Genomic DNA, 14,653 nt, shown 5'->3' with positions numbered 1-14,653 from the left:
TTTGGCAATCCAAACAAGTCAAAAATTGTATTATTATTATTAGATTTTTTTAACCTATACCATAAGAAAAAGGGATTGGTGAAATAAATACTACAGCATGATGACATTGATATGATATGGTGACATTTGTAGCCGTAGTAGCTAGTGACCTGTCATTGCCAAGTACTACAACAATCAGAATGAGAAAAAGTGTTTACATACATTTTTTTGTGTGAATGTTTTTGCACTTTGCATGCAGCAAATAAGTCTTGCTTAACTCTTACACTCTTCATTAAAAATCAAAATGTTGCATCAAACAAGTAACACAAGCAATCAGAACACAATAGGCCAACTACTGATGGGAAAAATGAAAAACACATATGCAGCTTTTTCTTTCTCTGTGCACAAGGTAAGCTATGTCAGGTTGAAGTAATACTTTAGTCATAGTTCTGTAAACATGGCATAGTCCAAATGTCAAGTATTTTTATTTAAGGTGTTTACTGACTGAGGTGTTATGTCACCCTGACTACCTTGCTGAAAAAAATTAGGTCTTTTGAAAGAAATAAACCAAAGACCTTCTAAAGAGTAAAAATACCTTTTTTAAATTATATTTTTACTTCAGCTAAACTGATAATGATGCAATGGTTTCAGTTTATATAGATTTTCCTTTGTTGTTTATATGAGGTGCGCTTCTCAAACCATCAATGCCATTTTCTTTTTTTACTCAATGTTTTTATTTGAACATAGACTCCCACTGTCAAAAGCATAATTGGCCACAGTTATTATTATGATTATCACTTACTCCTCTTGTTTGAATTAATGAGCTATTAAAAGCCTGAATTGTAGCACCGCCGCATAAATACTTTAAAGTATACTTTGCACGAGAAATGGCACAATTAAAGTCATCATGATTAACAAAGTCAGTCAACTAATTTCAATTGACATATTCCATAGAGCAATTTGTATCACAGTTGGAGGTATCCAATCCCCTCTTTCTACACTCTGATTACACCTTTTTTATTTCACCTCGCGATATCAGAGCAACATCTTAATTATGCAAATAAAACGAGTCTAATCCCACGCACCCACCTTTCTTATCACAAAGTCTATAACAGCCCATGCAGAAAAAATGCTCTCCTGATGAAATGTAATGCAAAGAAAAAAAAAAGAAAAAAAAAAAACACTGACTCCTGTCTTAATATGTTATAGTTTGTGAGCACAGGGGGGCAGTATGGAATCATAGTGCCTGATTTAACTTTCCCAAAAAAGACCAGTTTAGGCTTTCAAGGCAAACTAATGTGCATCCATTATGTTTGATATCTGATATTTATTGCAGTAATTTCCAGTCTGCCTTTTCCACTTGATACCTGATATTACTTTCAGCTTTTTGACGCTCTTTTACCATCCGCCATTTCGCATTACTAACCCTCAAAGGACTGACTCAATTGTTTTTTTTTTACATCAAAATAAGCCACTTCCGTCCATAAGATGCTGTACATGCTGTCTGTGTGCGTGATCGGCTCACGTGACTGATCAAGAGCGTTTTAGAGGGAATCTTATGCTCATTGGAGAGATGACTCATTGTTTTCTGTCCTTTCAACACTCCTATATTGCACATAGGCTTGGTCAAAACCCCAAGGCTTATTACCCCCCCCCCCCCATGCTTGTGTGAATAATTTGTGAATAATTCAATATCCCCACCCACCCCCACCCCCTCATGGAACGATTAAGGCATTATTACACCCTCTGTTGGACCTCATGCTCTGGGCTGAAGATGTATCAGTGGCGGGGGGGGGTGCAACACATGATTCTCCTCTTCATCCCGGTCCACTGTGAAGCGTTGGCCAGTTTGACCTATTTTACACCGTGGCCCACTTCTGCATAAACGGCACATTCACGCACACACACGCTTGCCGTCCTGGCTCTCCAGCAGGCAGAAACATGGCACCCTGAGTCACCTCGGTGCCAGCAACTGAGCAATGTGGGACACTCATGCAGCCGAGCGGTGGGTGGGCAGTATGAGGATCATTAGGGTCTAAATTAGTGCGGTGTGTAGGCAACTCTTTGACGTCTTCTTTTCAATCTTATAGGATACATGTTGCGCACAATCTATTTGCCTATTACCGGTCATCAGGCTGTGAGAAGGCTCAGTGCACTTCTGTTTTCTGTCATCCACCCACCTCTTTATCTGTGAAAGCACTGATGACCATCACCTCTTCTCTCTATACTCCCCTCCAAAAGTATTGGAACAGTGAGCCGCAAGATCGACATTCCGACTTTTATTTCGAACAGTGGTGTTAGGTCTGAATGTCACACTTAAACACGATCAACTTAACACAGCAATAAACAGACGGAAATTGAAAAGCTTATCAGTCTTAATTGAATGTTCAAAAGCTAACATTATTAGACTTGATGAAATTTTGAAAAAAGCAGTTTTTGAACACACAATGCAAAACTGTGATTTTGTTTCACGGCAACAAGCAACTACAACAACAACAAAAACTACATGCAAATGTTTCTCACTCATAAAAGCTGCTTCTCAATGAGGCTACCAAAATAAAATGCTTTCTGAAAGGTCAGAGTGGCAAGATATGACAGTGAAAACAGTTTTCTTCAAGCTTAATTGATTTAGCCTCCCAAAAATCAATTTACATGAAAACTGAAGGCAAAAGACCATTCGTTATGTATGGATAATTTATTTATTTAGTTGTATTTTTTTTAAGACACTTAAAAAACAACCTCCAGTGCTTTTGTCATCCTTTTTGTCAGAGTTTCTGAATCTTTTATTTTATAATTGGAATGAATCCTCTGGAGCATATTTCACTTCTGTTTGTTATGAAGTGTGCATCGAATATGCAACATGTAAATGCTTCTGGGTAAGAAGTTTGTCGTCTCGACATTAATATCAGTAAAATAGCTGCAGCCTTTATGTCGTGACATCAGGGATGAATATTGTCACGCTAATAACATAACTGCCTAAGTCTTTTTTTTTTTTTTTTGCCAAAGTCAGATTTTTGCAGGAAATTACTCTCCACAGTCCAATGCAGATGTTGTAAACATGCCTGTCTCAAAGACAAAAGGTCCATCCATCCATTATCTGAACCGCTTATCCTCACGAGGGTCGCAGGCCTGCTGGAGCCTATCCCGTATCCCATATCTTTGATATCTTTTTGTTTATTAAAGACAATGTTTCCAAAACTTGAACTGCTTGTCATCCACAATATTTTACACAAATAAAAAAAAAAAAGAAACAAGGCAAACCAAACTTCAATGAGGAGAAATGATTGTTCTCGGCACTCTCATTGGCCTCGCCTGTTTTCTTGTGCCGCCCTTCGACAATTTATATACTTCAAGCTATCTGCATTTGCAAAATGTCAGCATGCCAACAATTAAATTACAGCAGGTCCCTGCGAATAAGATGGCATCCATCACATCATTACTGCCATAAGATTAAGTGGTTGACATTTCTCCTCACTAAATTGGAACAAACTGATTCACTACAGACGATTGTCAACAAGTCGCATTAAACCTCAAGCAAATGACGGAAATATGAGCAGTAGCGTTTTTATGCTGGCCTCCCTTAATTGTGCCCAGTTGTTGCGCATTACTGTAATATTGCTGAGACCCTAGAGCCATTCATGTGAAAATGAATACCTTATTAGAGTTAGCTGTATGTATTGGGACAATTTCACGAGTTTATCTTTTCAGCATACACCACCGCAACAGATTTGAAATAAATTCATTAATGCAATAGAAGTGTTGTCTCCCAGTATCCCATTTAGGAATTAGAGCCTGTTTATGCAGTGCACCTTGATTTTCAGGGACTCAAATACATATCATTTGACAGCGTATTCCGCTTATATCATTTTTTGTGAATTGTTATTAAATGCATTAAATATGTTTGAAGATAAGTGATGAAAATATGTACAAAGAATAGCACCATTTAGTAGTGAATTGTTGAGATAAAAAGCTCTATTTTTGTGCCCAGTGCAAGTCTGGCACGAGGGGTGGTCTAAATAAATATCAACCGCACCTTTATATATGCCGCACCCTCTCTCTTTGGCTGTTAGCTAGCAAATCAGCACTCGGAGCACCAACGGGAAGTTTCAGCCTATTTAGCAGACATGTCCACGGTCTCTGAGTGTTGAGAGGACTTCTCCATTTGGAGACTCATATACTTGGCGTTTTTTTTTTTTTTTACTCATTAAAATTAGGCAGGCTTTTAAAAACACTCTTCTCTGTGATGGATCAAAATTATAATACAATTCTTGGACACATTTGGTGAAAATGAATAATTTCCTATGGCACGCCGGATAATCTGTCAGGGCACTCTGGTTGGCAACCGCTGCTCGACATAAAATGACTATGATTCCTAAAATTGAGAGCTCTTTTTTATTTTTACGGTGAAAGTCTACACTTCAATCATGATTTATTTAAAATCCATTGTTATGGACATAAAACGTCAGTAGCATGCATCACATTTGGTAATTAATAGAAAATACTTCAACGACAAAAGAGTCCAACACGAGTTTATGGTTTGAGTGCAGTCAACAGAGCAGGGGGACACAAATGTAAACCTTAACAAAGGGAAAGGTCATGAAATCAATAATTCATTTAAGATGCCCCCTTGGATTGACTCTTCAGTCCACTTGTAATCAACAAGATTTATTTATTTGTGTTGAGCAACTGTAGATCTGAAATAAATAAATGAATGCACAGGCGAAAAAAAGAAAAAAGAAAACAAGTCGATTTTCATCTCCCTCGCATGGCTCACACATTTTACTTTTATCTATCCCACAGGAACCATTGAGGTCCAAAACATTAACACATTCACCGTCTCTCAACTGTGTAATACACAACTACCAAGTAATAGTTGAGGTAAAAGTCAGGAATATTCACAAAGAGGTCAAGCTGTAACTGCACTTCATATTTCAATTAAATGCACACAAGGCCATTTGCTGCCGTTCGTTCATCATTGAATCTGACTGTGCTTTGCCTGCTAAGTTGACTGAAGGTGCTGTTGAGACTCCGATTTAAATAATGCAACCCTGCTGAGTGCAGGCATCCTGAGGTTATAGCAGCTTAAACGCTACAAACCTACCTTACTTTCAAAGACTGACTGTATAGGTTAGCAGATTCTAAAAAATGCAATAGCATTTTTGGAAAAAAAAAAAAAAAAAAGTCAGTAATTTACAAGGGAACCTCTATCATATGAAGATTGCTGAGCTGTGATTCATCGCTTCCCTCCCACCTGCACGTTTTCAGACATTTTTTAAAATTTTTTTTACCAAAATTGCTCGACATTTTTAAACTGTACAATCTATAGGAAGTTCAGATATGGAGGTCTGACCATATAGTCTTAACTTTGTAAAGAATCTCAACTTAGGTTGTTTTTAGTACCAAACAGATGCTGCTTTCATGGGCATTATAGTGAAACAGATGTTCTTCATAAACAAGTGACCATGAAGGATGGGCTCCAAAGGCAATTGCATCAAGCAAGCGACGGTGGAGTTTTGTCTCACCATGTCACTCAACATTTCTTTAGTTTAAACCATATGTCCCTGTTGTGTGGAGCCTCTTTGAGAGTTAGATTGACAATCAAACTGTCAAACTGCTTTTAAAGTACCAAGGGGATTGAGTTGCAAGGACACCATCACTGTAGTGAAGGTGGTGTTACGTTGGAAAAAGAGTGCGTCAGTCACCCTTGTCAACAGTTTATCAGTATAATGCGACTGAAAAGAAGGACTTAAACAGGTGAGTGCGTCATTGCATTTTGACGATCAGTGATGTATCATTCCCTAGCGGCTGGTCCACCCGTGCGTCAGGGTCAGTCCGTCATTATCTCAAGCCGAACCAAACATTTTATATTAACCACACTTCCATCAATGCTACAGTTTGTCACCACTATTTTAGGACAATCAGATCTCCTTCTTCTTCTTTGGTTGTGTCGCGTTGGTGACTGCCAATCGTCGAGAACGCACCACGTAATACGTCACTCGCATTCGCAGCACAAGCAGCGTATCTACTCCAGTAAAGAACCACACCTTATATCCGGAAAATTGAAACAAAGATATTCCCTAGTATTTACAATCAATATTTAAAATAATCTGATTCTCACACACAGTTGCCATTGCAACTACTGTATGTTATTGTTGTATCCCGTGCAGCTAAAATGCAACAGCTGAAAGATGTTGCATTTGACAGCCCTTTCTCTGCTTCGGGGGAGTGAAATATTTGTTTCGCATGTAGATAAATTTTTTTTCTTAGATGGCTAGGTCAAGCAAAGTGCATGAATACTAATGGGATACTAATGACTTTATTAACTGTGGGAGAAAAATATGCAAGATTGGGTATCGGCGTACATATATATATATATATATATATATATATATATATATATATATATATATATATATATATATATATATATATATATATGTATATGTATGTATATCGGAAAATCTTTTTGATTCTCAATATTGTTATTCAATGTGTTTTAATGAGGTGCAAAATGTGAATTTTGAATCGCAAACTGTCATGCAAAATCGCTTAATTCAAACTGTGTATGTCTAATGTATGGAAAAATATAAAATTGCATACTGAATTTGGAGATATGTGTGTTTGATTCAACCAATTTGAAGATGCAAGTTCTGTATACAAGACACACTGCTTGTTTTAGCTTGTTCATGTGAATACTGTATTTCTAAGTGTTCCCTGCCTGGAGTATTACAGTTAGCCTACAATGACCCAAATAAATGAGTATGTCTGGGGGGGGGGGGGGAATTGAAAATGTGCACAGAATAAATACGTATTTAAATACCGGCCAACGTTTATATGGAGATGGTCTCATTTTCACAGAGAAAATTGAGATAAAAGTAAATTCAAACATTGTCTTTATTCTCCAAATGTACAGCGCAAAAGCATCATAAATTTACCGACCAGCACGGTTTAAAATACAACCATTTCCCCCCTCTTTTATTCCACACATAGAGGTAGGCCCACTGACTAAAAACAGTCCCAATGAATTTACATATTGACTTTTCATTCCTATCGTCCCCTTAGCTCACTATTCCAAACCAAGCTCACGGAGTGTTTGCAAATGAAGATGCTTTCAGTACAAGAACTGTTCTCATTTGAATTACAAATATGTTGCAGTTGTTCTGTGTGACCTAGTGTATATTGTATGCTGCATACTGAACCATGGCCATCCCTGCTGGGCTTGTCGAAAACCTTCAAATGTTGGCTCCAGTCATTTTCTTTCTTGTCCACACAACATACTGATTTGATTTGATTTATTTATTGATTTTATTCTTTTTTTTTTTTAATAACAGAACATTGAACTGAGAGCCAAATAGCAATTCAGAAAGCAATTACACATTGAAGAACTATTTCTTATAATGAACTCCACATTCCAAATGGCACTTTCCCTTAATGTCTTCCATCATGGACAACATTGAATGCAACAAGGCAGGCTGATGGACTTCCTTCATCCACTTTCCTCAAGACCTAGGATCACGTTTGAGGCAGCAAGTGGCCTTGTCTCTCTCTCTCTCTCTCTCGAAGGGCCCCCATCGAGTGGTGTGTAATATAGCACAGGCTCAAGCTCAACTTTGGCATCTCTGAAAAATAAATCACTTTGCTATTGTTTTTCCTATCAGGGCAGTGCAGCATCCCCCCCATGTACGTGTTGCGGGTCTTTGTGTTTATTCATCTGTTATGCCCTCACATCTGAGTGCCGCTTGACGTCAGGCGAACACGAAGCAGCAGCCAGCGAGGCGTCTACAGGTGAACAGGACGCATGGGCTTTGACTCTTTTAGTGGTACATTCAAGGCCACTGTGTCTGTGGCCATGGGACGATGGAATTGGGACAGACGGCTGGCCTATGAAATATTTATCACTTTACTGTGCACTCAGATTGTTCTCTCAACCAGGAAAATGCTTTGTTTTGAGGGGAGAGTCATTGCAGAAGCGCAATTGACAAAGAAAACTGGACCTTTTGGACTATATGTGCTGTCTGTGTTGTTTTTTACATCCATGGGGATATGCTGACAAGATACTCGGCATTGTATTCAGAAAATGAAGGCATACTGCAAGCATGCAGTACCATTAAGATTGCCAGGACGCAGCAGTGCTTCTTCATTCAGACTGAGCAATGAAATGCAAGGCCCTCTGGGAGAGAATGCCTGAAGGATAACCAAGCACACCGGCACACTTTAGGCCAGCTTTTTTTCCCCACCCTATGAAAAACAAGTAAATAAAGAAAACCTGGTCAGGATGAGCAATTTGGCAAACCTTGCTTTCAGAAATTGTTTAAAAGTTTTCATTTGTTCTATATTTATTCTGAACAGCAATATGTTGGCTATTTCTTTCGGTTTGATCAGATATAATTCTGTGGCATGCGTGGCACAGCCCCGGCGCTAGTTTTTGTTTAAGAGGAAATATTTTGAAAAATATAATTAAAACAAACTTGCCAACCTCCCGCCCCCCCATCAAAAAAAAAAAGAAATATGTTGAAATGTTACAAAAGTCACAGGTCAGCCACAGGTCTTATGTTGCTGGTACTTGTCTTTTTTAATGTGGTATTACGTGAAAAAAGTCATATTTTTGAGAAATGTGAACGCTGACGTGCCATGCATGAATCATGTAATAGAGTTAAAGTGTTAAATACACAGTTCTTCTTCGAAATGTTACAGTATTCTGGGAGAATACTGTAAAATAAGCAGCCGGTACCAATAAAGAACATAGCCTCATTGATTTGCTCAATGTTATAATTTATGCTTTACTATGCGGCAAGATATGTTTATTGACCGAGGTATCGATTCTATAATTCTCTGAAAAGTTGACCATCCTATTAACAAATAAAACATCAGCAGGCATCCCTCTCTGAGGAACTCAAAGAATAATAACCTTGTACTTCGTCTCACTTCAAAGCAGTCGCAGCTAAGCTTGAAGTTTCTCGTTTCTATCGCCGGCCTCCTGTGTGATTTGCTGCACAAGTCTTCCCTGTATGGATAGTGGAGGGGAAGAGAAAGTGCTCTCTAAATGCCGTTTTTCATGTAAATTTGTCAGAGAAAAAAAGAGCAGAAGGAATTCATGTCACTGAAATGATTGTCTGTACAGTTTGTATTATGGGATGGTGGTTATGATGAGCTTTAATATAATTCAGTCTGACTGAGAAAGAAAGAAAAACAGGAGGTGGGGGGCGGGGGGGCTATATACAGAAAGACAGCATTTCAGAAATGTATATACAGTCTGCAGGTGCCAAACTGGATTATCACCGTTGAAACCAAGCTTTTTGCCTGAAACTGTACAATGGGGACTAATCCATTTATATAAATGTATGTCCACGCCACAAGGACAGTCTGAATACCATTCACCATTTTTAAAGTGCTGTCACTGACAGTTGAATTTTGCAGGAAATGCCAAGCCAGTGGTTCATTGAGACACTCGGAAGAAACCTTTTATCAAGATCACCCGTACATGAATTGTCATTGTCGTTTGCAAAAGTGAGCAAGCGGTTCACAGATCTGTTCCTTTAATTATGTTTAAAAAGCCCAAATGCACAGCCACAGATGTGACATTTTGATGTAATCACATTTGAAAGAAGTTGAATGTTTTTGGATTCCAGCTACTTTATACAAAATCACGATATCATGTCCAATGACTGACAATTATCATTAGTGACACATTACTCACACCACTTGTTTTTATCTATGCGTTTCCTCTGCTTTTTGTACTGCAGAACCCCCAAAACTCCCACTTCAGTATAATACAACACAAAGCGTGACAACAACACTTGACAGGTTCACTTTGAAACCTTGGTTTATGATTGCTTTTGTTGATGCAATTTATATTTATTCTCTGTCTCTACTCCCCACTAAATGAATTCAAATTTAGCATATACAGTGCAAAAACAAATGAAAACAAAAGCACTCAAGCATAAGGCGGACCTCTGCCAAGGCTTAATTAAGCGTTCGTCATCTACAAAATCATTGGCTTAACTGAAACAAGGGCAGTATGGAAACGTTTGCTCCCATGAATCCGGAAGAAAGTCAGAACTGATGAATCTTTTGTTTGTTATACCCAATGTTGTCCTATTTAATTTGTCCAAATGGGATTCACTCAAACACCATTCGTGAGATTTACTTACATATGACACTATAACAACACAATTTAGCACATTTTCAAATCCTTTTTTTTTTATAGTTCACTTTGTTGCAATTTTCAAATCACTTTCAATATTTTCATAAGGTGACTACAGTAAAATGAAATGAAATAAAAACATACCAGTTAGTTGCAAATAACCATGTTAGAGGAGATAAAGTAAAAAATAAAAAAGGAGACTTTCTTCAATTTTGACTCCCGTGATAGGCAGTCCAGTTCCTGTTCCATCAGTAACACTCACTACGCACAGCAATAGAACCACAAAAATAAGAATCATCATGACAATATGTTTACATTTCATTCAACGTGTATGGCTAATTACTTCTTGTGCAGCACAAGTTAGTTTCCAGGCTGCATTTGGTTCCACTCCACTTCGACAGAGAAGATGATATAGAGTAAGCCTAATCTTGCTTTGTCAACACTTTAATTGGCAACAGTTCAAACAGGCCTCAAGGCAAAGTAGATATAGACGTTTTTGGGACAATGTGAAGCACTGTTCTCTCTTCCAGATTCAGAAAATAATTTACAGCCATATACAATATGTACACTGATATTCTTTCATCAGAGCGTCAATGTAAAACTCAAGACTTGGGATTGATTGAAAATGTGCTCTCAGCCCTTCTTTATCTTCTGTCTCAGTGGCCCCAATACAGCTCTTCCTCTAAACATGTCTGTGGGCATGTGGAGAAAGGCAAGTTTTACTCCAACTTTGCAGGAGAGAAGTTACGACAAGCCAAGTTTAGAGCCAAAGGAGGTAGGGGGTGGTGGTGGGTGTATTGCAACACCTAAAAACCGAACGCACATTACGTCATTGTGCTTGAAACTGCAGTACGTGAAAGAGCAGTGGGAAAGTAGCTCACACTTTCTACGCTTTCTCTCCAACACTGATTAAGAATGAGACTTTTTTAGAAGGACAGTCTTTAAAAAAAAAAAAGTATTTGCAAAGGGATAGGGTAGATTATCAAACAAAGTCTTGCGGTATCACTTTCCATTAATTAGGAGAAAAATTCCATGTGGTCGATCAGTTCAAACTCCATGTTTGGGCTGTCTCTGTGTTGGCAAATATAGCTGCTGTGGCACTACTCAAGATAATGAGTTTCACAAAAAAAAAATATGTGTGATTAAGCAACAGGGCAGTATAAGGCTTCTTGACCCACACTTGAAGACAAAAGTCTGAAAAGAAGTCATAACGTGATCAAGTCAGCCGTCTTCTGCACCTCCAGAAGAACACATAGCTTCACACTAAAGGCTGGTTCACACCCTGTTTAATTAAGTACCACCCCTCACATCCTGGTTGTCAGACATGGGTCTGCATGCGCTTCTGGAGGGGCCGGGTTAGGTCTGAGTTCTGCGATGAGGACTGGGAGTAGTGGGACGACGAGGAAGCCGACGCCTTGCTGTCTTTGTCAAACTGCACGTAGCCGTCCGGCTTACTGTAGCTGCTGACGCTGCTGTCGCACTGCGTGTCGATGAACGAACTGGAATCGCTTAATGAGCCACGTTGGAACTCCCGCTCGCATAGCTCAATGGAGCTGCTGCCCATGCCCAACACAAAGCGCTGGCTGTAGTCATACAGACGATTGGGGCCTGCTCCCAGAGTAGAGTAGATGTTGGTGAAGGACATGCCTGTTGGTACCCGCTGCTTGCCCAGGGTGCTTGAGTTTGTTGGGTTCCTCCCATCAGTGGACTGGTTCCCCGCCATGGTCGGTGTCGGGTGCTCCTTGAAGGTATTGACGCTGTAGTAGCCATTTGTGGGGTCCTATTTGGAAAGAGAATTGTAATGTAAATGTTTGGTCTCCAGGGTAATTGTCAAAGCAAATTAAATGGAGTATACTGAAAGTCAGAGGTGGGGATTCCGTCTGACTGACCAACCGCGTTAGCTCGTTTTGTGATATTAGACGATGGATGGGAAACTTAAAAAAAAGGCGGGCTAAGCACAGATGGAAGTGGATTTCCGTCCGTCTATGTCCCTGTATGACCTCCTAGTCTATCATTGACGGATGCCTGTTTTGCTGATGAGAGACGGAAACGCCTTTCTCGCGTGTGTTGTTTTGAAGGCATGCTTCCTGGAGTAGTCTGCATTGACCATATGTGTACAGTAGGTGGGGGTATGCATCAAAGAGAGAATTACGAGTTAGGCTGGCTGTAGGGCAAGAACTAATTAAGTGGTAATAAAGTAGCTTTGAACAAAGAGACAGTTTTACAGAGAAGTTCTTGTCAATTAAGGTTTATATTTTTATTTTTTGGAAAGAGCAGGGTGGCAGTAATGCACCAAAAGTTGTTTGCCAACCGCTAAAAGGCAGAAGAAGAAGAAGAGGATGAATTCAAAGAAATTTTTTTTTTATTGGAATAGCTATTTTATTTCGGTTCGCACAAGGACTAGGAAGCATTTAAATTCACCAGAATTGTACCTTTGGCAACGTGCTTACCTCAACCATAACCCTAGCCCACCTAACCCTAACCCTAACCCTAACCCTAACCCTAACCCTAACCCTAACCCTAAACCCTAACCCTAAACCCTAACCCAAACCCTAACCCTAAGGGTTAGGTAAGCAAAACTTTAAAGTAAAAATTTTAAGAGTTAAAGCGGCAGCAGGCTTCCACTTAGCAGATTGGCAAATAAATGTAGGCTTTGTTAAATGTCAAATGTATGTGAGTGTTAAGCTGTTTGAGTAGCCGACATATTATGATGTACATAGGGCAATCCGTGTCAGATCACAGATGGGTGGATGGATGCATTTTTCATCTGTTTTCATCACTTTTTTTCACGGATTGACAGACTGCTGTACCTTTAACATTTACTGACGGAAGCGAGGTTAACATTACATGACGGACTGACCGACAGCCAATTACAGTTTGGTTCGGCTTGAAAAAATGACGGACCGGCAAACTTCAGCAAAACGCCCATCTCTGCTTAAAGTAAAAGTACATCTTTTTAAGAGTGTGTGTGCTTAATTGTTGTCTCCCGAAAGCTAAACTGAAGAGCCACGGTCAAACTCTTTGTAATTACCATTCATGAAGGCAAATAAATTAGGACACACGCTGCAATATGAATCACGGCAAACTATGACAAACTGTATTAGGATTTAGTCAGCCCCATCCTAACCTTAAACTCATGCTTCTCGCTAATTAAACAGGCCGTGATGATTCATAGTTTGGTATCCAATGTGTCACTGCAAAGTTCAATCACACACCAGCTTTAATTGGAGCTCAACACATTGCGCTGTCTGTACAATCATGCGGGTTCGGCACCAGAATGGCTTTTGCGCCGACAGCCGTGCCATCGTTTGCGCGCTCGGCTGCAGGCACCGCGCTGTCACCGAGGGTCCACTTTGGACGCGGGCGTGTGTGCGTATGTGTTATCCTCGTGGGAGCGGATGTGAATGTCAAGCATAGTGCGAGGCAAATCCCATAAGAAAAACGCTCATAATGGGGGGAAATGAGAGCAAGCCAACACTAGAGGAAACTTGTTATGCGTGTCACTATCAGACGGCGGACAGGGAGATTGTTTGCATCTGGCATTTATCTATCATTAAGGAACCCCCCCCTGGCCTTCACGCCTGTTGCCACTAAGCAGCGTGGAGAAAAAAAAAAATCGAGCCCCCGAGAAAAACAGGTAAGCAGATAAATATGGCAGAAACTCCATGGTGTGTTTCTGCCATATTTAGCTCGTCCGTGCATGGGAGTCTGCAAATTCTGCAATGGCTTCACTGGCAACCGCTGGGATGGTGCAGTGACTAAACTGACATTCCCTATGGGATGTAGCCTTTCGGAGACAATTAAATGTTGTTCTTCTGTGCCACTTGCTCAAAGCAACAGACCGGTCGCATCATGTTTGGGAATTGTTACTGGGGAATTTATCTTCAAGAATAAACGCCCACTGAATGAAGCTGCCCAAGTTGATTTACGGGTGCATTTAGATGAGAAGCACTAAGGGGGAGGGGGGGTGTTGTGGGGTGCTGCAAACATTTATTTCCTGCACTGCATATCCGGTTCGGGATCACAGGGAAGCTGGAACAGATCCCAGCTGACTTAATGCAACAGAGGCGGGGCGGACTGATTAGCTGTCAATCACAAGGCTGACAGCCATTCACATTCCCACCTACAGGCAATTTGCTTTAGTCTTCCGTATGGGAGGAAGCTAGAATGCCCACAGAGAAGCCACACAGACACAATTAGAACATCTTGAATCCAAACAGGAAAGACACATTCCAAGAGTGAAACATTTGTCAATGTGCATGTGATTACTAGTAGGAAAAACACACTGGCTTTTAAGGCATCACACACCACAATTGCTACATGATGCCTTAAGCCAGCAATTGAAATGTCACTGTGTGCTTGAAATTTAAAGTGAATACAAAAGTGTGACGATAAGTGTTTTAAAAAGTGATTTTGCTCTCTTGGTTAAAAAAAAAAAAAAAAAAAAAAAAAAAAAAATTCTTTTGACAGCAGTGCATAACAAGAGCTGACTGGAACCACAAATTTGACTTGGAACTTATAACAAAGTAC

At 39.8% G+C, this 14,653-nt stretch overlaps 1 protein-coding gene across 8 annotated transcripts in view; it reads right to left on the bottom strand.

Moving 5' to 3' along the window:
• Positions 1–10,158: 10,158 nt before the first annotated feature.
• The window catches only part of kirrel3b (kirre like nephrin family adhesion molecule 3b), a 152,429-nt gene continuing 147,934 nt past the window's right edge, over positions 10,159–14,653 (bottom strand). For all 8 annotated transcript variants that reach the window (XM_086036351.1, XM_086036350.1, XM_086036352.1 and 5 more), the window contains one exon: positions 10,159–11,903. In XM_086036351.1, the coding sequence (XP_085892477.1) occupies positions 11,442–11,903 (462 nt within the window). In that variant the 3' untranslated portion in view covers positions 10,159–11,441. The remainder of the gene's footprint in view (positions 11,904–14,653) is intronic.

The sequence above is a fragment of the Filicampus tigris genome, chromosome 7 (assembly GCF_054856515.1).
Source record: "Filicampus tigris isolate MCC_2025a chromosome 7, RoL_Ftig_1.0, whole genome shotgun sequence".
NCBI classification, from domain to species: Eukaryota; Metazoa; Chordata; class Actinopteri; order Syngnathiformes; family Syngnathidae; genus Filicampus; species Filicampus tigris.
Note: the sequence above shows the minus strand (reverse complement) of the source record. Positions and strands in the feature narration are given on the sequence as shown.